Source organism: Triticum urartu, chromosome 2A, assembly GCF_056163025.1.
Source record: "Triticum urartu cultivar PI428250 chromosome 2A, HENAU_Tu73, whole genome shotgun sequence".
NCBI lineage: Eukaryota > Viridiplantae > Streptophyta > Magnoliopsida > Poales > Poaceae > Triticum > Triticum urartu.
In genome coordinates this window covers 748,735,861-748,760,660 of record NC_141874.1, presented here as the reverse complement: position 1 = coordinate 748,760,660, position 24,800 = coordinate 748,735,861, and the positions used below count along the sequence as shown (strand labels likewise).

At 45.9% G+C, this 24,800-nt stretch overlaps 1 protein-coding gene across 1 annotated transcript in view; it reads left to right on the top strand.

The window, feature by feature from the left end:
* Positions 1–24,024, top strand: part of LOC147987670 (uncharacterized) — a 31,595-nt gene extending 7,571 nt beyond the window's left edge. The window contains exons 3-5 of the mRNA XM_087542474.1: positions 22,418–23,023; positions 23,118–23,153; positions 24,002–24,024. Of these exons, the coding sequence (XP_087398600.1) occupies positions 22,418–23,023; positions 23,118–23,153; positions 24,002–24,024 (665 nt within the window). The remainder of the gene's footprint in view (positions 1–22,417; positions 23,024–23,117; positions 23,154–24,001) is intronic.
* Positions 24,025–24,800: the final 776 nt, after the last annotated feature.

The window sequence follows — 24,800 nt, the reverse complement described above, 5'->3', positions numbered from 1 at the left end:
TCAAAGAAAGAGTTCTTGCCTGTGTTACAAGGTGTGAAATTGAGTAAGACTCAAAACCCGACCACGGCAGAAGATAGAAAGAGAATGAAAGTCATTCCCTATGCCTTGGCCATAGGTTCTATAAAGTATGCCATGCTGTGTACCAGATCTATTGTATACCCTACACTGATTTTAGCAAGGGAGTACAATAGTGATCTAGGAGTAGATCACTGGACAGCGGTCAAAATTATCCTTAGTGGAATAAGGATATGTTTCTCGATTATGGAGGTGACAAAAAGGTTCGTCGTAAAGGGTTACGTCGATGCAAGTTTTGACACTAATCCAGATGACTCTAAGTCTCAATCTGGATACATATTGAAAGTGGGAGTAATTAGCTAGAGTAGCTCTGTGCAGAGCATTGTTGACATAGAAATTTGCAAAATACATATGGATCTGAATGTGGCAGACCCGTTGACTAAACTTCTCTCACAAGCAAAACATGATCACACCTTAGTACTCTTTGGGTGTTAATCGCATAGCGATGTGAACTAGATTACTGAATCTAGTAAACCCTTTGGGTGTTGGTCACATGAAGATGTGAACTAATCACATAAAGATGTGAACTATTAGTGTTAAATCACATGGTGATGTGAACTAGATTATTGACTCTAGTGCAAGTGGGAGACTGAAGGAAATATGCCCTAGAGGCAATAATAAAGTTATTATTTATTTCCTTATATCATAATAAATGTTTATTATTCATGCTAGAATTGTATTAACCGGAAACATAATACATGTGTGAATATATAGACAAACAGAGTGTCACTAGTATGCCTCTACTTGACTAGCTCGTTAATCAAAGATGGTTATGTTTCCTAACCATGGACAAAGAGTTGTTATTTGATTAACGGGATCACATCATTAGGTGAATGATCTGATTGACATGACCCATTCCATTAGCTTAGCACCCGATCGTTTAGTATGTTGCTATTGCTTTCTTCATGACTTATACATGTTCCTATGACTATGAGATTATGCAACTCCCGTTTGCCGGAGGAACACTTTGTGTGCTAGCAAACGTCACAACGTAACTGGGTGATCATAAAGGAGCTCTACATGTGTCTCCAAAGGTACATGTTGGGTTGGCGTATTTCGAGATTAGGATTTGTCACTCCGATTGTCGGAGAGGTATCTCTGGGCCCTCTTGGTAATGCACATCACTGAAGCCTTGCAAGCATTGCAACTAATGAGTTAGTTGCGGGATGATGTATTACGGAACAAGTAAAGAGACTTGCCGGTAACGAGATTGAACTAGGTATTGGATACCGACGATCGAATCTCGGGCAAATAACATATCGATGACAAAGGGAACAACGTATGTTGTTATGCGGTCTGACCGATAAAGATCTTCGTAGAATATGTAGGAGCCAATATGGGCATCCAGGTCCCGCTATTGGTTATTGACCGGAGATGTGTCTCGGTCATGTCTACATTGTACTTGAACCCGTAGGGTCCGCACGCTTAAGGTTTCGATGACAGTTATATTATGAGTTTATGAGTTTTGATGTACCGAAGGAGTTCGGAGTCCCGGATGAGATCGGGGACATGACGAGGAGTCTCGAAATGGTCGAGATGTAAAGATCGATATATTGGACGACTATATTCGGACACTGGAAAGGTTCCGAGTGATTCGGGTATTTTTCGGAGTACAGGGGAGTTACGGGAATACGGGAAAGAGTATTGGGCCTTAATGGGCTTTAGTGGGAAGGAGCCAGGAGGTGGCGCGCGCCCCTACCAAGCCTAGTCCGAATTGGACAAGGGGTTTGGGGCGCGACCCCCCTCTCCCTTCCTTCTCCACTTTCCTCCTTTCCCCCTTCTCCTTGTTGGACTAGGAAAGAAGGAGTAGGACTCCCCTTGGCGCGCCCTCCTCCTAGGGACGGCCTCCTCCTCCCTTGCTCCTTTATATACGGGGGCAGGGGGGCACCCTAGACACACAAGTTGATCCACGTGATCATATTCTTAGCAGTGTGCGGTGCCCCCTTCCACCATAGTCCTCGATAATATTGTAGCGGTGCTTAGGCGAAGCCCTGCAACGGTAGTACATCAAGATCGTCACCACGCTGTCGTGCTGACGGAACTCTTCCCTGACACTTTGCTGGATCGGAGTCCGGGGATCGTCATCGAGCTGAACGTGTGCTAGAACTCGGAGGTGCCGTAGTTTCGGTGCTTGATCGGTCGGGCCGTGGAGACGTACGACTACATCAACCAAGTTAACGCTTCCGTCGTCGATCTACAAGGGTACGTAGATCACACTCTCACCCTCTCGTTGCTATGCATCACCATGATCTTGCGTGTGCGTAGGATTTTTTTTGAAATTACTACGAAACCCACATCGGAAATCGTAATACATGTGTGAATACATAGACCACAATGTGTCCCTAGTGAGCCTCTAGTTGACTAGCTCGTTGATCAACAGATAGTCATGGTTTCCTGGCTATGGACATGGGGATGTCATTGATAACGGGATCACATCATTAGGAGAATGATGTGATGGACAAGACCCAAACCTAAGCATAGCACAAAGATCGTGTAAGTTCGTTTTGTGAGAGCTTTTCTAATGTCAAGTATCATTTCCTTAGACCATGAGATTATGCAACTCCCGGATACCGTAGGAGTGCTTTGGGTGTATCAAACGTCACAACGTAACTGGGTGGCTATAAAGGTGCACTACGGGTATCTCCGAAAGTGTCTGTTGGGTTGGCACGAATCGAGACTGGGATTTGTCACTCCGTATGACGGAGAGGTATCTCTGGGCCCACTCGGTAATGCATCATCATAATGAGCTCAATGTGACCAAGGGGTTGGTCACGGGATCATGCATTACAGTGCGAGTAAAGTGACTTGCCGGTAACGAGATTGAACAAGGTATTGGGATACCGACGATCGAGTCTCGGGCAAGTAACGTACCGATTGACAAAGGGAATTGACTACGGGATTGATTAAGTCCTCGACATCGTGGTTCATCCGATGAGATCATCGAGGAGCATGTGGGAGCCAACATGGGTATCCAGATCCTGCTGTTGGTTATTGACCGGAGAGGCGTCTCGGTCATGTCTGTGTGTCTCCCGAATCCGTAGGGTCTACACACTTAAGGTTCGGTGACGATAGGGTTGTAGAGATATTAGTATGCAGTAACCAGAAAGTTGTTCGGAGTCCCGTATGAGATCCCGGACATCACGAGGACTTCCGGAATGGTCCGGAGGTAAAGATTTATATATAGGAAGTCCAGTTTCGGCCAGCGGGAAGGTTTCGGGGGTTACCGGTATTGTACCGGGACCACCAGAAGGGTTCCGGGGGTCCACCGGATGGGGCCACCTATCCCGGAGGGCCCCATGGGCTGAAGTGGCGTGGGAACCAGCCCCTGATGGGCTGGTGCGCCCCACCCAAGGGCCCAAGACGCCTAGGGTTGGAAACCCTAGGGGGCCGTTGCCCCCCGAGGGGCGTGCGCCCCCTGGTTGGAAACCCTAAGGGGGCCGTTGCCCCCAGGGGCCGCCGCCCCCCCTTTTAGATGGGATCTTCAAGGGGGCATGCGCCCCCCCTAGCCCCTATATATAGTGGAAGGGAGGGAGGGCAGCCGCACCTTGCTCTTGGCGCCTCCCTCTCCCTCCGTAACACCTCTCCTCCCCGCTTGTGCTTGGCGAAGCCCTGCCGGGATCCTGCTGCATCCACCACCACGCCGTTGTGCTGCTGGATCTTCATCAACCTCTCCTTCCCCCTTGCTGGATCAAGAAGGAGGAGACGTCTTCCCAACCGTACGTGTGTTGAACGCGGAGGTGCTGTCCGTTCGGCACTTGGTCATCGGTGATTTGGATCACGGCGAGTACGACTCCATCATCCCTGTTCACTTGAACGCTTCCGCTCGCGATCTACAAGGGTATGTAGATGCACTCCTATTCCCCTCGTTGCTAGAATACTCCATAGATTGATCTTGGTGATGCGTAGAAATTTTTTAATTTCTGCTGCGTTCCCCAACAGTGGCATCATGAGCTAGGTCTATGCGTAGTTACTATGCACGAGTAGAACACAAAGTAGTTGTGGGCGTCGATATTGTCAATTTGCTTGCCGTTACTAGTCTTATCTTGATTCGGCGGCATCGTGGGATGAAGCGGCCCGGACCAACCTTACACGTACGCTTACGTGAGACCGGTTCCACCGACTGACATGCACTAGTTGCATAAGGTGGCTGGCGGGTGTCTGTCTCTCCCACTTTAGTCGGATCGGATTCGATGAACAGGGTCCTTATGAAGGGTAAATAGAAATTGGCAATTCACGTTGTGGTTTTGGCATAGGTAAGAAACGTTCTTGCTAGAAACCTATAGCAGCCACGTAAAAACTTGCAACAACAATTAGAGGACGTCTAACTTGTTTTTGCAGCAAGTGTTTTGTGATGTGATATGGCCAAAGGTGTGATGAATGATGAATGATATATGTGATGTATGAGATTGATCATGTTCTTGTAATAGGAATCACGACTTGCATGTCGATGAGTATGACAACCGGCAGGAGCCATAGGAGTTGTCTTTATTTATTTATGACCCGCGTGTCAACATAAACGTCATGTAATTACTTTACTTTATTGCTAAAGCGTTAGCCATAGTAGTAGAAGTAATAGATGACGAGACAACTTCAAGAAGACACGATGATGGAGATCATGGTGTCATGCCGGTGACAACGATGATCATGGAGCCCCGAAGATGGAGATCAAAGGAGCAAATGATATTGGCCATATCATGTCACTATTTGATTGCATGTGATGTTTATCATGTTTTACATCTTATTTGCTTAGAACGACGGTAGCTTAAATAAGATGATCCCTCGTAATAATTTCAAGAAAGTGTTCCCCCTAACTATGCACCGTTGCGAAGGTTCGTTGTTTTGAAGCACCACGTGATGATCGGGTGTGATAGATTCTAACGTTCGAATACAACGGGTGTAAGACAGATTTACACACGCAATACACTTAGGTTGACTTGACGAGCCTAGCATGTACAGACATGGCCTCGGAACACAGAAGACCGAAAGGTCGAGCATGAGTCGTATAAAAGATACGATCAACATGAAGATGTTCACCGATGTTGACTAGTCCGTCTCACGTGATGATCGGACACGGCCTAGTTAACTCGGATCATGTTATACTTAGATGACTGGAGGGATGTCTATCTAAGTGGGAGTTCATTGAATAATTTGATTAGATGAACTTAATTATCATGAACTTAGTCTAAAATATTTACAATATGTCTTGTAGATCAAATGGCCAACGTAGTCCTCAACTTCAACGCGTTCCTAGAGAAAACCAAGCTGAAAGACGATGGCAGCAACTACACGGACTGGGTCCGGAACCTGAGGATCATCCTCATAGCTGCCAAGAAAGATTATGTCCTACAAGCACCGCTGGGTGATGTTGGGGAACGTAGCATAAATTCAAAATTTTCCTACGTATCACCAAGATCTATCTATGGAGAAACCAGCAACGAGGGGAAGGAGAGTGCATCTACATACCCTTGTAGATCGCTAAGCGGAAGCGTTCAAGTGAACGGGGTTGATGGAGTCGTACTCGTCGTGATTCAAATCACCGATGATCAAGTGCAGAACGGACGGCACCTCCGCGTTCAACACACGTACGGAACGGAGACGTCTCCCATGCCTTGATCCAGCAAGGAGGAGGGAGAGGTTGATGGAGATCCAGCAGCACGACGGCGTGGTGGAAGTAGCGGGATTCCAATAGGGCTTCGCTAAGCGCTGCGGGAGGAGGAAGATGTGTCACAGGAGGGAGAGGGAGGCGCCAGGCCTTAGATTGGTTTGCTCCTCCTTTTTCCCCACTATATATAGGGCCAAGGGAGAGGGGGAGGCGCAGCCCTTGCCCCTTCCTCCAAGGAAGGGTGCGGCCAAGGGTGGGGAGGAGTCCATCCTCCCCAAGGCACCTCGGAGGTGCCTTCCCCTTGTAGGACTCTCCCCTTTTTTTTCTCTCTTGGCGCATGGGCCTCTTGGGGCTGGTGCCCTTGGCCCATATAGGCCAAGGCACACCCCCTACAGCCCATGTGGCCCCCCGGGGCAGGTGGCCCCACCCGGTGGGCCCCCGGGACCCTTCCGGTGGTCCCGGTACAATACCGATGACCCCGAAACTTGTCCCGATGGCCGAAATAGCACTTCCTATATATAATTCTTTACCTCCGGACCATTCCGGAACTCCTCGTGACGTCCGGGATCTCATCCGGGACTCCGAAAAACATTCGGGTTACCGCATACTAATATCTCTACAACCCTAGCGTCACCGAACCTTAAGTGTGTAGACCCTACGGGTTCGGGAGACATGCAGACATGACCGAGACGTTCTCCGGTCAATAACCAACAGCGGGATCTGGATACCCATGATGGCTCCCACATGTTCCACGATGATCTCATCGGATGAACCACGATGTCAAGGACTTAATCAATCCCGTATACAATTCCCTTTGTCTATCGGTATGTTACTTGCCCGAGATTCGATCGTTGGTATACCGATACCTAGTTCAATCTCGTTACCGGCAAGTCTCTTTACTCGTTCCGTAACACATCATCCCGTGATCAACTCCTTGGTCACATTGCGCATATGATGATGTCCTACCGAGTGGGCCCAGAGATACCTCTCCGCTTACACGGAGTGACAAATCCCAGTCTCGATTCGTGCCAACCCAACAGACACTTTCAGAGATACCTGTAATGCACCTTTATAGTCACCCAGTTACGTTGTGACGTTTGATACACCCAAAGCATTCCTACGGTATCCGGGAGTTGCACAATCTCATGGTCTAAGGAAATGATACTTGACATTAGAAAAGCTATAGCATATGAACTACACGATCTAGTGCTATGCTTAGGATTGGGTCTTGTCCATCACATCATTCTCCTAATGATGTGATCCCGTTATCAATGACATTCAATGTCCATGGTCAGGAAACCGTAACCATCTATTGATCAACGAGCTAGTCAACTAGAGGCTTACTAGGGACATGGTGTTGTCTATGTATCCACACATGTATCTGAGTTTCCTATCAATACAATTATAGCATGGATAATAAACGATTATCATGAACAAGGAAATATAATAATAACCAATTTATTATTGCCTCTAGGGCATATTTCCAACAGTCTCCCACTTGCACTAGAGTCAATAATCTAGTTCACATCGCCATGTGATTAACATTCACAGGTCACATCGCCATGTGACTAACACCCAAGAGTTTACTAGAGTCAATATTCTAGTTCACATCACTATGTGATTAACACTCAATGAGTTCTAGGTTTGATCATGTTGCTTGTGAGAGAGGTTTTAGTCAACGGGTCCGAACCTTTCAGATCCGTGTGTGCTTTACAAATCTCTATGTCATCTCCTAGATGTAGCTACCACGTTCTATTTGGAGCTAATCCAAATAACTGTTCTACTTGGAGCTATTCTAAATTGTTGCTCCATTATATGCATCCGGTATCTCTACTCAGAGCTATCCAGATAGGTGTTAAGCTTGCATCGACGTAACCCTTTACGACGAACTCTTTTACCACCTCCATAATCGAGAAAAATTCCTTAGTCTACCAGTTACTAAGGATAACTTTGACCGCTGTACTGTGATCCATTCTTGGATCACTCTTGTACCCCTTGACTGACTCATGGCAAGGCACACTTCAGGTGCGGTACACAGCATAGCATACTGTAGAGCCTATGTCTTAAGCATAGGGGACGACCTTCGTCCTTTCTCTCTATTCTGCCGTGGTCGAGCTTTAAGTCTTAACTTCATACCTTACAACTCAGGCAAGAACTCCTTCTTTGACTGATCCATCTTGAACACCTTCAAGATCATGTCAAGGTATGTGCTCATTTGAAAGTACCATTAAGCGTTTTGATCTATCCTTATAGATCTTGATGCTCAATGTTCAAGCAGCTTAATCCAGGCTTTCCATTGAAAAACACTTTCCCAATAACCCTATATGCTTTCCAGAAATTCTACATCATTTCCGATCAACAACATATATTCATCAGAAATTCTATAGTGCTCCCACTCACTTCTTTGGAAATACAAGTTTCTCATAAACTTTGTATACACCCAAAATCTTTGATCATCATCAAAGCATACATTCCAACTCCGAGATGCTTACTCCAGTCCTTAGAAGGATTGCTAGAGCTTTGCATACCTATCAGCATCTTTTAGGATTGACAAAACCTTTCGGTTTGTATCACATACAACCTTTCCTCAAAAACCGTCGAGGAAACAATGTTTTGACATCCTATCTGCAAGATTTCATAAATAATCCAGTAATTGCTAATATAATTCCAACAGACTCTTAGCATCGCTACGAGTGAGAAAGTCTCATCGTAGTCAACTCTTTGAACTTGTCGGGAAACATCTTAACAACAAGTCGAGCTTTCTTAATGGTGACATTTACCATCATCGTCCGTCTTCCTTCTAAAATCCATCTGTACCTAACAGCCTTACGACCATCAAGTAGTATTCCCAAAGTCTACTTTGTTTTCATACATGGATCCTCTCTCAGATTTTATGGCCTCGAGCCATTTATCGGAATCCAGGCCCACCATCGCTTCTCCATAGCTCGTAGGTTCATTGTTGTCTAGCAACATGACTTCCAAGACAGGATTACGTACCACTCTGAAGTAGTACACATCCTTGTCATCCTACGAGGTTTGGTAGTGACTTGATATGAAGTTTCATGATCACTATCACAAGCTTCCACTTCAATTGGTGTAGGTGCCACAGGAACAACTTCCTGTGCCCTGCCACACACTAGTTGAAGAGACGGTTTAATAACCTCATCAAGTCTCCACCATCCTCCCACTCAATTCTTTCGAGAGAAACTTTTCCTCGAGAAAGAACCCGATTCTAGAAACAATCCCTTATTGCTTTAGGATCTGAGACAGGAGGTATACCCAACTGTTTTGGGTGTCCTATGAAGATGCATTTATCCGCTTTGGGTTCGAGCTTATCAGCCTGAAACTTTTCCACATAAGCGTCGCAGCCCCAAACTTTTCAAGAAATGACAGCTTAGGTTTCTCTAAACCATAGTTCATACGGTGTCATCTCATCGGAATTACGTGGTGCCCTCTTTAAAGTGAATGTGGTTGTCTCTAATGCCTAACCCATAAACTATCGTGGTAATTCGATAAGAGACATCATGGTATGCATCATATCTAATAGGGTGCAGTTATGATGTTCGGACACACCATCACACTATGGTGTTCCAGGCTGTATTAGTTGTGAAACAATTTCCACAATGTCTTAATTCTGTGCCAAACTCGTAATTCAGATATTCATCTCTATGATCATATCATAGATATTTTATCCTCTTGTCACGACGATCTTTCAACTTCACCCTGAAATTACTTGAACCTTTCAATAATTCAGACTCGTGATTCATCAAGTAAATATACTCAACATCTACTCAAATCATCTGTGAAGTAAGAACATAACGATATCCACTACATGCCTCAGCACTCATTGGACTGCACACATCAAAAATGTATTACTTCCAACAAGTTGCTTTCTAGTTCCATTTTACTGAAAACGAGGCTTTCAGTCATCTTGCCCATGTGGTATGATTTGCATGTCTCAAGTGATTCAAAATCAAGTGAGTCCAAACGGTCCATTTGCATGGAGGTTCTTCATGCATATACACCAATAGACATGGTTCGCATGTCTCAAACTTTTCAAAAACGAGTGAGTCCAAAGATCCATCAACATGGAGCTTCTTCATGCGTTTTATACCGATATGACTTACGTGGCAGTGCCACAAATAGGTGGTACTATCTTATATCTTTTGGCATGAACATGTGTATCACTACGATCGAGATTCAATAAACCATTCATTATAGGTGCAAGACCATTGAAGGTATTATTCAAATAAATAGAGTAACCATTATTCTCCTTAAATGAATAACCGTATTGCGATAGACATAGTCCAGTCATGTCTATGCTCAACGCAAACACCAAATAACAATTATTTAGGTTTTAATACCAATCTCGATGGTAGAGGGAGCGTACGATATTTGATCAACCTTGGAAATACTTCCAACACATATCGTCATCTCACCTTTAGCTAGTCTCCGTTTATTCCGTAGCTTTTATTTCGAGTTACTAACACTTAGCAACTGAACCGGTATCTAATACCCTGGTGCTACTAGGAGTACTAGTAAAGTACACATTAACACAATGTATATCCAATATACTTCTATCGACCTTGCCAGCCTTCTAATCTACCAAGTATCTAGGGTAATTCTGCTCCAGTGGCTGTTCCCCTTATTACAGAAGCACTTAGTCTCGGGTTTGGGTTTAACCTTGGGTTTCTTTACTAGAGCAGCAGCTGAATTGCCGTGTCATGAAGTATCCCTTCTAGCCCTTGCCCTTCTTGAAACTAGTGGTTTCACTAACCATCAACAATTGATGCTTCTTCTTGATTTCTACTTTCGTGGTGTCTAACATCGCGAATATCTCAAGGATAATCATATATGTCCCTGATATATTATAGTTCATCACGAAGCTCTAGAAGCTTGGTGGTAATGACTTCGGAGATCCATCACTATTTCATCTGGAAGATCAACTCCCACTTGATTCAAGCGATTGTTGTACTCAGACAATCTGAGCACTAGCTCAACAATTGAGCTTTTCTCCTTAGTTTGCAGGCTAAGAAAATCGTCGGAGGTCTTATACCTCTTGACGTGGGCACGAGCCTGAAATCCCAATTTCAGCCCTCAAAACATCTTATATGTTTCGCAACGTTTCAAAAACGTCTTCGGTGCCTCAACTCTAAACCGTTTAACTGAACTATCACGTAGTTATCAAAACGTGTATGTCAGATGTTCACAACATCCACAGACAACGTTCGAGGTTCAGCACACTGAGCGGTGCATTAAGGACATAAGCCTTCTAAGAAGCATTGAGGACAATCCTCAGTTTACGGACCTAGTCCGCATAATTGCTACTATCAACTTTCAACTAATTTTTCTCTAGGAACATATCTAAACAGTAGAACTATAGCGTAAGCTACGACATAATTTGCAAAAATCCTTTTTGACTATGTTCAGGATAATTAAGTTCATCTTATGAACTCCCACTTAGATAGACATCCCTCTAGTCATCTAAGTGATTACATGATCCGAGTGAACTAGGCCGTGTCCCATCAACACGTGAGACGGACTAGTCAACGTCGGTGAACATCTTCATGTTGATCGTATCTTCTATACGACTCATGCTCGACCTTTCGGTCTCTGTGTTCCGAGGCCATGTCTTCACATGCTAGGCTCGTCAAGTTAACCCTAAGTGTTTTTGCATGTGTAAAACTGCTTACACCCGTTGTATGTGAACGAAAGGATCTATCACACCCGATTAACACGTGGTGCTTTGAAGCGACGAACTGTAGCAACGGTGCACAGTTAGGGGAGAACACTTCTTGAAATTTTAATGAGGGATCATCTTATTTACTACCGTCGTACTAAGTAAACAAAATGCATAACATGATAAACATCATATGCAATCAAATAGTGACATGATATGGCCAATATCATGTAGCTCCTTTGATCTCCATCTTGGGGCTCCATGATCATCTTGTCACCGGTATGACACCATGATCTCCATCATTGTGTCTTCTTGAAGTTGTCTCGTCATCGACATGCAAGTCGTGATTCCCTTGACAAGAACATGATCAATCTCATACATCACATATATCATTCATCACATCCTTTTGGCCATATCACATCACATAGCATACCCTGCAAAAACAAGTTAGACGTCCTCTAATTGTTGTTTGCATGTTTTACGTGGCTGCTATGGGTTTCTAGCAAGAACGTTTCTTACCTACGAAAAACCACAACGTGATATGCCAATTGCTATTTACCCTTCATAAGGACCCTTTTCATCGAATCCGATCCGACTAAAGTGGGAGAGACAGACACCCGCTAGCCACCTTATGCAACTAGTGCATGTTTGTCGGTGGAACCTGTCTCACGTAAGAGTACGTGTAAGGTTGGTCCGGGCCGCTTCATCCCACGATGCCGCCGAATCAAGATAAGACTAGTAACGGCAAGCATATTGAACAAAATCAACGCCCACAACTTCTTTGTGTTCTACTCGTGCATAGAATCTACGCAATAGACCTAGCTCATGATGCCACTGTTGGGGAACGTAGCATAAATTCAAAATTTTCCTACGTATCACCAAGATCTATCTATGGAGAAACCAGCAACGAGGGGAAGGAGAGTGCATCTACATACCCTTGTAGATCGCTAAGCGGAAGCGTTCAAGTGAACGGGGTTGATGGAGTCGTACTCGTCGTGATTCAAATCACCGATGATCAAGTGCAGAACGGACGGCACCTCCGCGTTCAACACACGTACGGAACGGAGACGTCTCCCATGCCTTGATCCAGCAAGGAGGAGGGAGAGGTTGATGGAGATCCAGCAGCACGACGGCGTGGTGGAAGTAGCGGGATTCCAACAGGGCTTCGCTAAGCGCTGCGGGAGGAGGAAGATGTGTCACGGGAGGGAGAGGGAGGCGCCAGGCCTTAGATTGGTTTGCTCCTCCTTTTTCCCCACTATATATAGGGCCAAGGGAGAGGGGGAGGCTCAGCCCTTGCCCCTTCCTCCAAGGAAGGGTGCGGCCAAGGGTGGGGAGGAGTCCATCCTCCCCAAGGCACCTCGGAGGTGCCTTCCCCTTGTAGGACTCTCCCCTTTTTTTCTCTCTTGGCGCATGGGCCTCTTGGGGCTGGTGCCCTTGGCCCATATAGGCCAAGGCACACCCCCTACAGCCCATGTGGCCCACCGGGGCAGGTGGCCCCACCCGGTGGGCCCCCGGGACCCTTCCGGTGGTCCCGGTACAATACCGATGACCCCGAAACTTGTCCCGATGGCCGAAATAGCACTTCCTATATATAATTCTTTACCTCCGGACCATTCCGGAACTCCTCGTGACGTCTGGGATCTCATCCGGGACTCCGAACAACATTCGGGTTACCGCATACTAATATCTCTACAACCCTAGCGTCACCGAACCTTAAGTGTGTAGACCCTACGGGTTCGGGAGACATGCAGACATGACCGAGACGTTCTCCGGTCAATAACCAACAGCGGGATCTGGATACCCATGATGGCTCCCACATGTTCCACGATGATCTCATCGGATGAACCACGATGTCAAGGACTTAATCAATCCCGTATACAATTCCCTTTGTCTATCGGTATGTTACTTGCCCGAGATTCGATCGTCGGTATACCGATACCTAGTTCAATCTCGTTACCGGCAAGTCTCTTTACTCGTTCCGTAACACATCATCCCGTGATCAACTCCTTGGTCACATTGCGCATATGATGATGTCCTACCGAGTGGGCCCAGAGATACCTCTCCGCTTACACGGAGTGACAAATCCCAGTCTCGATTCGTGCCAACCCAACAGACACTTTCAGAGATACCTGTAATGCACCTTTATAGTCACCCAGTTACGTTGTGACGTTTGATACACCCAAAGCATTCCTACGGTATCCGGGAGTTGCACAATCTCATGGTCTAAGGAAATGATACTTGACATTAGAAAAGCTATAGCATATGAACTACACGATCTAGTGCTATGCTTAGGATTGGGTCTTGTCCATCACATCATTCTCCTAATGATGTGATCCCGTTATCAATGACATTCAATGTCCATGGTCAGGAAACCGTAACCATCTATTGATCAACGAGCTAGTCAACTAGAGGCTTACTAGGGACATGGTGTTGTCTATGTATCCACACATGTATCTGAGTTTCCTATCAATACAATTATAGCATGGATAATAAACGATTATCATGAACAAGGAAATATAATAATAACCAATTTATTATTGCCTCTAGGGCATATTTCCAACAGGTGACGCACCTGTTCTCCCTGCAGAACAAGACGTTATGAACGCTTGGCAGGCACGTACCGATGATTACTCCCTCGTTCAGTGCGGCATGCTTTACAGCTTAGAGCCGGGGCTCCAAAAGCGTTTTGAGAGACACGGAGCATATGAGATGTTCGAAGAGCTGAAAATGGTTTTCCAAGCTCATGCCCGGGTCGAGAGATATCAAGTCTCCGACAAGTTCTTCAGCTGTAAGATGGAGGAAAACAGTTCTGTCAGCGAGCACATACTCACTATGTCTGGGTTGCATAACTGCTTGACTCAGCTGGGAGTTAATCTCCCGGATGACGCGGTCATTGACAGAATCCTTCAGTCGCTTCCACCGAGCTAAAAGAGCTTTGTGATGAACTTCAATATGCAGGGGATGGAAAAGACCATTCCTGAGGTATTTGCAATGCTGAAATCAGCAGAGGTAGAAGTCAAAAAGGAACATCAAGTGTTGATGGTGAATAAAACCACTAAGTTCAAGAAAGCCAAGGGTAAGAAAACCTTCAAGAAAGACGGCAAGGGAGTTGCCGCGCCCGGCAAGCAAGCTGCCGGGAAGAAGTCAAAGAATGGACCCAAGCCCGAGACTGAGTGCTTTTATTGCAAGGGAAGTGGTCACTGGAAGCGGAACTGCCCCAAATACTTAGCGGACAAGAAGGCCGGCATCACGAAAGGTATATGTGATATACATGTAATTGATGTGTACCTTACCAGTACTCATATTATCTCCTAGGTATTTGATACCGGTGCGTTTGCTCACATTTGTAACTCAAAGCAGGAGCTGCGGAATAAGCGGAGACTGGCGAAGGACGAGGTGACGATGCGCGTCGGGAATGGTTCCAAGGTCGATGTGATCGCCGTCGGCATGCTACCTCTACATTTATCTACGGGATTAGTTTTAAACCTCAATAATTGTTATTTAGTGCCAGCTTTGAGCATGAACATTGTATCATGATCTCGTTTAATTCGAGATGGCTACTCATTTAAATCCGAGAATAATGATTGTTCTATTTATATGAGAGATATGTTTTATGGTCATGCTCCGATGGTGAATGGTTTATTCTTAATGAATCTCGAGCGTAATGCTACACATATTCATAGTGTGAATACCAAAAGATGTAAGGTTGATAATGATAGTCCCACATACTTGTGGCACTGCCGCCTTGGTCACATAGGTGTCAAACGCATGAAGAAGCTCCATGCAGATGGACTTTTAGAGTCTCTTGATTACGAATCATTTGACACGTGCGAACCATGCCTCATGGGTAAAATGACCAAGACTCCGTTCTCAGGAACAATGGAGCAAGCAACCAACTTATTGGAAATCATACATACTGATGTGTGCGGTCCAATGAGTGTTGAGGCTCGCGGTGGCTATCGTTATGTTCTCACCCTCACTGATGACTTAAGTAGATATGGGTATGTCTACTTAATGAAACACAAGTCTGAGACCTTTGAAAAGTTCAAGGAATTTCAGAGTGAGGTTGAGAATCAACGTGACAGGAAAATCAAGTTCTTGCGATCAGATCGTGGGGGAGAATACTTGAGTCACGAATTTGGCACACACTTAAGAAAATGTGGAATAGTTTCACAACTCACGCCGCCTGGAACACCTCAGCGTAATGGTGTGTCCGAACGTCGTAATCGCACTCTATTAGATATGGTGCGATCTATGATGCCTCTTACCGATTTACCACTATCATTTTGGGGCTATGCTTTAGAGACTGCCGCATTCACTTTAAATAGGGCTCTGTCGAAATCCATTGAGACGACACCGTATGAATTATGGTTTGGGAAGAAACCTAAGCTGTCGTTTCTAAAAGTTTGGGGATGCGATGCTTATGTCAAGAAACTTCAACCTGAAAAGCTCGAACCCAAGTCGGAAAAATGCGTCTTCATAGGATACCCTAAAGAAACTGTTGGGTATACCTTCTACCTCAGATCCGAAGGCAAGATCTTTGTTGCCAAGAATGGGTCCTTTCTAGAGAAAGAGTTTCTCTCGAAAGAAATAAGTGGGAGGGAGGTAGAACTTGATGAAGTATTACCTCTTGAACCGGTAAGTGGCGCAGCTCAAGAAAATCTTCCTGAGGTGCCTGCACCGACTAGAGAGGAAGTTGATGATGATGATCATGAAACTTCAGATCAAGTTGCTACTGAACTTCGTAGGTCCACAAGGACACGTTCCGCACCAGAGTGGTACGGCAACCCTGTCTTGGAAATCATGTTGTTAGACAACGGTGAACCTTCGAACTATGAAGAAGCGATGGCGGGCCTGGATTCTGACAAATGGCTAGAAGCCATGAAATCCGAGATAGAATCCATGTATGAAAACAAAGTATGGACTTTGACTGACTTGCCCGAAGATCGGCGAGCCATAGAAAATAAATGGATCTTTAAGAAGAAGACAAACGCGGATGGTAATGTGACCATCTATAAGGCTCGACTTGTCGCTAAGGGTTATCGACAGGTTCAAGGGGTTGACTACGATGAGACTTTCTCACCCATAGCGAAGCTGAAGTCCGTCCGAATCATGTTAGCAATTGCCGCATTATATGATTATGAGATATGGCAAATGGACGTCAAAACGGCATTTCTTAACAGCTTTCTTAAGGAAGAATTGTATATGATGCAGCCGGAAGGTTTTGTCGATCCTAAGAATGCTAACAAGGTGTGCAAGCTCCAACGCTCAATCTATGGGCTGGTGCAAGCATCTCGGAGTTGGAACATTCACTTTGATGAGATGATCAAAGCGTTTGGGTTTATACAGACTTATGGAGAAGCCTGCGTTTACAAGAAAGTGAGTGGGAGCTCTGTAGCATTTCTCATATTATATGTGGATGACATACTGTTGATGGGAAATGATATAGAATTCTTGGAAAGCATAAATGCCTATTTGAACAAGTGTTTTTCAATGAAGGACCTTGGAGAAGCTGCTTATATATTAGGCATCAAGATCTATAGAGATAGATCGAGACGCCTCATCGGTCTTTCACAAAGTACGTACCTTGACAAGATATTAAAGAAGTTCAATATGGATCAGTCCAAGAAGGGGTTCTTGCCTGTATTGCAAGGTGTGCGATTGAGCACGGCTCAATGCCCGACCACGGCAGAAGATATAGAAGAGATGAGTGTCATCCCCTATGCCTCAGCCATAGGGTCTATTATGTATGCATTGCTGTGTACCAGACCTGATGTAAACCTTGCCATAAGTTTGGTAGGTAGGTACCAAAGTAATCCCGGCAAGGAACACTGGACAGCGGTCAAAAACATCCTGAAGTACCTGAAAAGGACCAAGGATATGTTTCTCGTTTATGGAGGTGGCGAAGAGCTCGTCGTAAAGGGTTACGTCGACGCTAGCTTCGACACAGATCTGGATGACTCTAAGTCACAAACCGGATACGTGTATATTTTGAATGGTGGGGCAGTAAGCTGGTGCAGTTGCAAGCAAAGCGTCGTGGCGGGATCTACATGTGAAGCAGAATACATGGCAGCCTCGGAGGCAGCACAAGAAGCAATCTGGGTGAAGGAGTTCATCACCGACTTAGGAGTCATACCCAATGCGTCGGGGCCGATGACTCTCTTCTGTGACAACACTGGAGCTATTGCCCTTGCCAAGGAGCCCAGGTTTCACAGGAAGACCAGGCATATCAAGCGTCGCTTCAACTCCATTCGTGAAAGTGTTCAAAATGGAGACATAGAAATTTGTAAAGTACATACAGACCTGAATGTAGCAGATCCGTTGACTAAACCTCTCCCTAGAGCAAAACATGATCAATACCAGAATTCCATGGGTGTTCGATTCATCACAATGTAACTAGATGATTGACTCTAGTGCAAGTGGGAGACTGTTGGAAATATGCCCTAGAGGTAATAATAAAATGATTATTATATTTCCTTGTTCACGATAATTGTCTATTATTCATGCTATAATTGTATTATCCGGAAATCGTAATACATGTGTGAATACATAGACCACAATGTGTCCCTAGTGAGCCTCTAGTTGACTAGCTCGTTGATCAACAGATAGTCATGGTTTCCTGGCTATGGACATGGGGATGTCATTGATAACGGGATCACATCATTAGGAGAATGATGTGATGGACAAGACCCAAACCTAAGCATAGCACAAAGATCGTGTAAGTTCGTTTTGTGAGAGCTTTTCTAATGTCAAGTATCATTTCCTTAGACCATGAGATTGTGCAACTCCCGGATACCGTAGGAGTGCTCTGGGTGTATCAAACGTCACAATGTAACTGGGTGACTATAAAGGTACACTGCGGGTATCTCCGAAAGTGTCTGTTGATTTGGCACGAATCGAGACTGGGATTTGTCACTCCGTATGACGGAGAGGTATCTCTGGGCCCACTCGGTAATGCATCATCATAATGAGCTCAATGTGACCAAGTGGTTGATCACGGGATCATGCATTACGGTACGAGTAAAGTGACTTGCCGGTAACGAGATTGAACAAGGTATTGGGATACCGACGATCGAGTCTCGGGCAAGTAACGTACCGATTGACAAAGGGAATTGTATACGGGATTGATCGAATCCTCGACATCGTGGTTCATCCGATGAGATCATCGAGGAGCATGTGGGAGCCAACATGGGTATCCAGATCCCGCTGTTGGTTATTGACCGGAGAGTCGTCTCGGTCATGTCTGCGTGTCTCCCGAACCCGTAGGGTCTACACACATAAGGTTCAGTGACGCTAGGGTTGTAGAGATATTAGTATGCAGTAACCTGAAAGTTGTTCGGAGTCCCGGATGAGATCCCGGACGTCACGAGGAGTTCCGGAATGGTCCGGAGGTAAAGATTTATATATAGGAAGTCCAGTTTCGGCCAGCGGGAAGGTTTCGGGGGTTACCCGTATTGTATCGGGACCACAGGAAGGGTCCCGGGGGTCCACCGGATGGGGCCACCTATCCCGGAGGGCCCCATGGGCTGAAGTGGCATGGGAACCAGCCCCTGATGGGCTGGTGCGCCCCACCCAAGGGCCCAAGGCGCCTAGGGTTGGAAACCCTAGGGGGCCGTTGCCCCCCGAGGGGGCATGCGCCCTCTGGTTGGAAACCCTAAGGGGGCCGTTGCCCCCAGGCCCCCCCTTTTAGATAGGATCTCCAAGGCGGCATGCGCCCCCTAGCCCCTATATATAGTGGAAGGGAGGGAGGGCAGCCGCACCTTGATCTTGGCGCCTCCCTCTCCCTCCGTAACACCTCTCCTCCACGCTTGTGCTTGGCGAAGCCCTGCCGGGATCCTGTTGCATCCACCACCACGCCGTCGTGCTGCTGGATCTTCATCAACCTCTCCTTCCCCCTTGCTGGATCAAGAAGGAGGAGACGTCTTCCCAACCGTACGTGTGTTGAACGCGGAGGTGCTGTCCGTTCGGCACTTGGTCATCGGTGACTTGGATCACGGCGAGTACGACTCGATCATCCCCGTTCACTTGAACGCTTCCGCTCGCGATCTACAAGGGTATGTAGATGCACTCTTATTCCCCTCGTTGCTAGAATACTCCATAGATTGATCTTGGTGATGCGTAGAATTTTTTTAATTTCTGCTGCGTTCCCCAACACGCCCACCATTGTAACATGAATAATAAGTGGTGCACCGCCCGCCACTGAAAGGAAGATAACCAGTGGTGTGCAAGTTCACGTGCCCGCCACTACAGTGATCGACTAGTAGTGGGCCACCCACCCGACCGGGTGCCGATAATACCCATGGGTGAAAATACACATCTTGGCCACCTTACTCAATTCACACTTCACAATGTGTGATTTCTGCATTTTCACATATATACACAACGTTTCAACATGTATACCTCAACATTTCAGCACATAGATACCACATTTTAGCATTTCAGCACATATATTTGATGATTCATTGTGCGATGAAATAAAAAGAATGATATTAATTTTTAGAAGTGAATAGCAATAACCAATAAGCATGAACTAGATGACACTAAACAATGTGCAATTACATTCATGGATGAGTAGCCTGCAAGTGGACTTTTTAGGCAAATATTTTTATTTTTTTATTTTTTTCAATTACAAAACAAACAAGAGGGACACAATTTTTTTATCGAAGATACTTCTGCAACCCCTACTTCTAAATGATCAAATGAAGGAGACTTTGTCAAAAAAATCATGAGTTCACAAAACAAGATCATGCACATGGATAAGGGGAGAGGATTTTGGGTCGAGGCTGACGGATGCGTTAGCCGAGCGTAAAACGGATCATCTTTTTTCCTTTAGTCAATGACGGAAGGGACCTACCTGTTATATGGAATTAATTTTTTTTTGTGGGGAGTTACTGAAGGAAATATGCCCTAGAGACAATAATAAAGTTGTTATTTTATATTTCTTTATTCATGATAAAGGTTTATTATTCATGCTAGAATTGTATTGATCGGAAACTTAAATACATGTGTGAATACATAAATGAAATATCGTGTCCCTAGTAAGCCTCTACTAGACTAGCTCATCGATCAGCGATGGTTAGGGTTTCCTAAGCATAGACATGTGTTGTCATTTGATAACGGGATCACATCATTAGGAGAATGATGTGATGGACAAGACCCATCCGTTAGCTTAGCATATTAATCATTCAGTTTATTGCTATCGCTTTCTTAATGTCAAATACATATTCCTTCGGCTATGAGATTATGCAACTCCCGGATACCGGAGGAATACCTTGTGTGTTATCAAATGTCACAACGTAACTGGGTGATCATAAAGATGCTCTACAGGTATCTCCGAAGGTGTTTGTTGACTTGACATAGATCGAGATTAGGATTTGTCACTCCGAGTATCGGAGAGGTATCTGGGCCCTCTCGGTAATACACATCATAAGTAGCCTTGCAAGCAAAGTGACTAATGAGTTAGTTATAGGATGATGTATTACAGAACGAATAAAGAGACTTGTCGGTAATGAGATGGAACTAGGTATGAATATAGCGACGATCGAATCTCGGGCAAGTAACATACCGATGGTCAAAGGGAATTACGTATGTTGTCATAACGGTTCGACCGATAAAGATCTTCGTAGAATATGTAGGAACCAATATGGGCATCCAGATTCCGCTTTTGGTTATTGACCGCAGAGGTGTCTCGGTCATGTCTACATAGTTCTCGAACCCGTAGGGTCAGCACGCTTAACATTCATTGACGATAGTGTTATATGAGTTATATGATTTGCTGACCGAATGTTGTTTGGAGTCTCGGAGAATATCACGGACATGACTAGGAGTCTCGAAATGGTCGAGAGGTAAATATTGATATATAGGACGATGATATTCGGACACCGGAAGTGTTTCGTAGTGTACCGGGTGATCATCGGAGTATCGGAGGGGGTACCGGGCACCCCCGGAAGGGTGATGGGCCTATTGGGCCATTAGAGGGGAGCACACTAGCCCACAGGAGGCTGGGGCGCCCCCCCCCTAAGGCAGCCGACCCATGGGAGAAAGGAAGGGGGGGGGGATTCGGCCTCCCCCTTCCTTCCCTCTCCCCCTTTCCTTTCCCCCTCCGACAAATAAGGAGGGGGGAGGGCAGGAGCCCAAGTAGGATTCGGTCCTACTTGGGGCGCCTCTTGGCCTCTTCCCTCTCCCTCCCATCTATATATATGAGGGAGGGGGGCGCCTAATAGAACACAACATTGTCATAGCCGTGTGCGGCGCCCTCCTCCACTGTTTACACCCTAATCATATTTTCGTATTGCTTAGGCGAAGCCCTGCGTAGATCACTTCACCATCACCGTCACCACGCCATCGTGCTGCCGGAACTCATCCACTACCTCGCCGTCTTGCCGGATCAAGAAGGCGGAGGACGTAATCGAGTTGAACGTGTGCTGAACGTGGAGGTGTTGTACGTCCGGTGCTCGATCGGTTGGAACGCGAAGAAGTTCGCATTGTCAAACGCTTCCGCTTACGGTCTACGAGGGTACATAGACACACTCTCCCCTCTCGTTGCTATGCGTCTCCTTGATAGATATTGCATGCGTGTATAATTTTTTTTGTTTTTCATGCAACGTTTCCCAACAGTTAGATGGAACTAGTATATGGGCACACGGGTACGCATGTATGGGTATTGCCTTTTCATAACCGTACACCGCTTCCCCGATGGGTACATTTTTTTATTTATACATGGGTAATTATTTTCTCAAACCCATACATTGATAGGATTTTTACTCACCGAGTTTGCGAGTTTCGGGTACCCATTGTCATGTTGGTTGACTCATGGCCTGCCATGCCACGTAGAACCTAAAACCAGGTGGCAAACAGCAGCATAATTAGAAGTTTATTCTTCCTCTCTGCAACTTTATTTCATGCTTAATTATGATATCAGAAGTTTAGGGGCCTGGATTAGTTAGGTCTGGTTATAGATGCTCTTACCCTTCTCAAAGTGAAATTTCGTTACAGTCTTGCTAAGTCTCAGTCGATGCTAGGAGCCGACGTGTCTAGCGTGCGTCTCTCCTAACCCTAAGCCGCCGCCGCCACAACTATTGTCGCTGCCTTGGTCCCCCTCCTCTTTCCCGTCCGGCGGCCTCGGCGGCGGCAAGAGGAGTGGGGACCCGTCCGTCTTGTTTTATTTCTCTTAGGTTTTTCTTTCTCCGGCGGCATCGACGAGGTGGTGGCGACGATGGCGTGTTGGAATAAAGTCTCTCCGGTCTCTCCCTACCTCGACGACGCCCGATCTGGCGCCGACGAAGGGCCTGTGAGAGTTTGTGTCCCCAGATCGGTTGGTTTCCTTCAGATCTTGGCAGTTTGGGTGTCTTTCAAGGAGTACTTATGGCTGGCGTTTGGTGTGGCGACCACGGCATCTTCTTCTGTGTTGGTCTGTGGCTTAACCCGGCTTCTCCAACCGTCTGATCTGGTGGTGGTGGATTGCAAGCTTGTTCTGCTTGGGGTGATGCTCCAGCCGATCCTGCTTCAACGACTTTTAGATCTCGTCTCAAGGGGCGAGTGGCTATTGCGGTCTTCAAAGCCTTGTATGGCGAGGGCATTTGCAGGTGTTGCTTTTCTTTGCTATTGGTTCAGTGCAAGTTTCAATCACCGGCGGGCAGCGTACAGTCAGAGGAAGAAGAAGACTAGTATGCTTTTTATTGTAATTTTATTTTTACTGGTCGTTCTACGTCCAGTTGTCTATCCATTATACCGGCCTTTGTTTTTCTTGATGATAATCAGATTTAAGATGCCCTTTGGGTGTCTTTATTAAAAAAAGTGAAATTTCGTTGCTTCTCTCTCCTTATTTTTATTTTCTCCGACAACACATAGGCAACCACCCCGGCGATAGAACCAGACCAAACTTCTACACATAATTAGTTAATGAGTCAGTCAAACGCACCGTTTAATTTGTAGATGAATGGTACTCCCTCTATAAATAAACATATGAGCGTTTGGATCACTACAAGCAGTAGCGGCGGCAGGAAAAATCAATGCCCCAGGCAGCCTTCAGGGCACTATAGCACTATAGCTACAGTGATGCTGCAGTGTCCAAAGGGACTACATCTCACGCCCCAGGCAGCGGCCCAAGCTGCCTGGGGCGGACTGAGATCCGGTGCTTTGGCACAAATAGGGCATTGATGAACAGTATCGTGCCTTGAGGGCATCTCTTGGCCGTTGGATCTACAAGCGACGGTCCGATGAACATCAAGAGTCACCGCTACAGTACATCGCTACAGGAAGTCTGCTACAGGACAATCACTACAGGACAAACATACTGTAGCGCGGGATGCAGTTCACTAAAATCTGATACCTTGATTTCCGATCTAACGGCTGAAATCTCAAGGCATTGCACTGTTTACGTGTGCCTTGTGTGTGTCAAGGCATCGGATCTCAGTCCTCTTGGGGCCTGTCTCCGCCACTGACTACGAGTGAGTAATTAGCTAAGCTGCTGCGCAGTCGCAAGACGTGCATGTACTTACCTTGCCAGCTAGCTGAATATATTCATTGTTCGCCAGGGTACTCTATGTAGTGCAGTGTTAAGAAAGCTTCAAGCTAGGCATGCATGCCGTCGCGGTTGTCGATGTGGATCAGTTGAGCATGTGTTTTTCTTTCCATTTTGCCAGCTAATCGGTACGTGCTGTACTAGCTGCTATAGTAGTTTGTGTTTTTTTTGTGGGGTGAGTTTGTGTTTTCACTTTCAGTGTCAGATTTTTTTAGCACCAACCAAAATCACCAAAATCCAGTGAATTTCAGGGATTTCGGTTTGCGTTTAGGCCAAAAGGCAAAAGTATTCACTTGAATTCAATTAAATATTTCAATGTTTTAAAATTATTTTTGACAAATATTTGAATTCGTATGTACTGGCTGGAAGATAAACATTTTAGTGACTACTGAAATTAATGAAATTCGGTGAATTTCATCGAAATCTCATTGAAAATGAAAAACATTGTTGTCCCGGGCCGGCGTCGAAGGTATGACCGTTTCCCATCTCACCTGGAGATAGAAGAGCAGTCAGTCTTCGATGATACATTACCAGATTTCAACTGATCGATAGGTGTCTCGAGTTAATACCTCCCGAGTCTTCCCTCTCGTTAGGGTTTTTTCTCCCGGGGCGATCTGGTCGCCGCCGTCGAGACCTTTGCCTTCCCTCCTATGATCCGCTCAACTAGGGGCTGCAGGGGTGTGCCTCACCACCCCGGCCTTGATCTACCCTAGAGAGGCGACAGGAGAGATAGGGTCAACTTCAAAAGCCCGATCTGTTTCTCGTCGGGCAAGGGTTCAAGATGTCGTCGCAGGGGAAGACGCCGGCGGGCGCGTCGGGGTCAAAAGCTGCGTCCGAGGTAGAACAGATGATGGCAGAACTAGGGCTTCGAGAGGAAGACCTAGATGATGTAGTCTTTGATGAGAAAGAAGCTCCAGCAG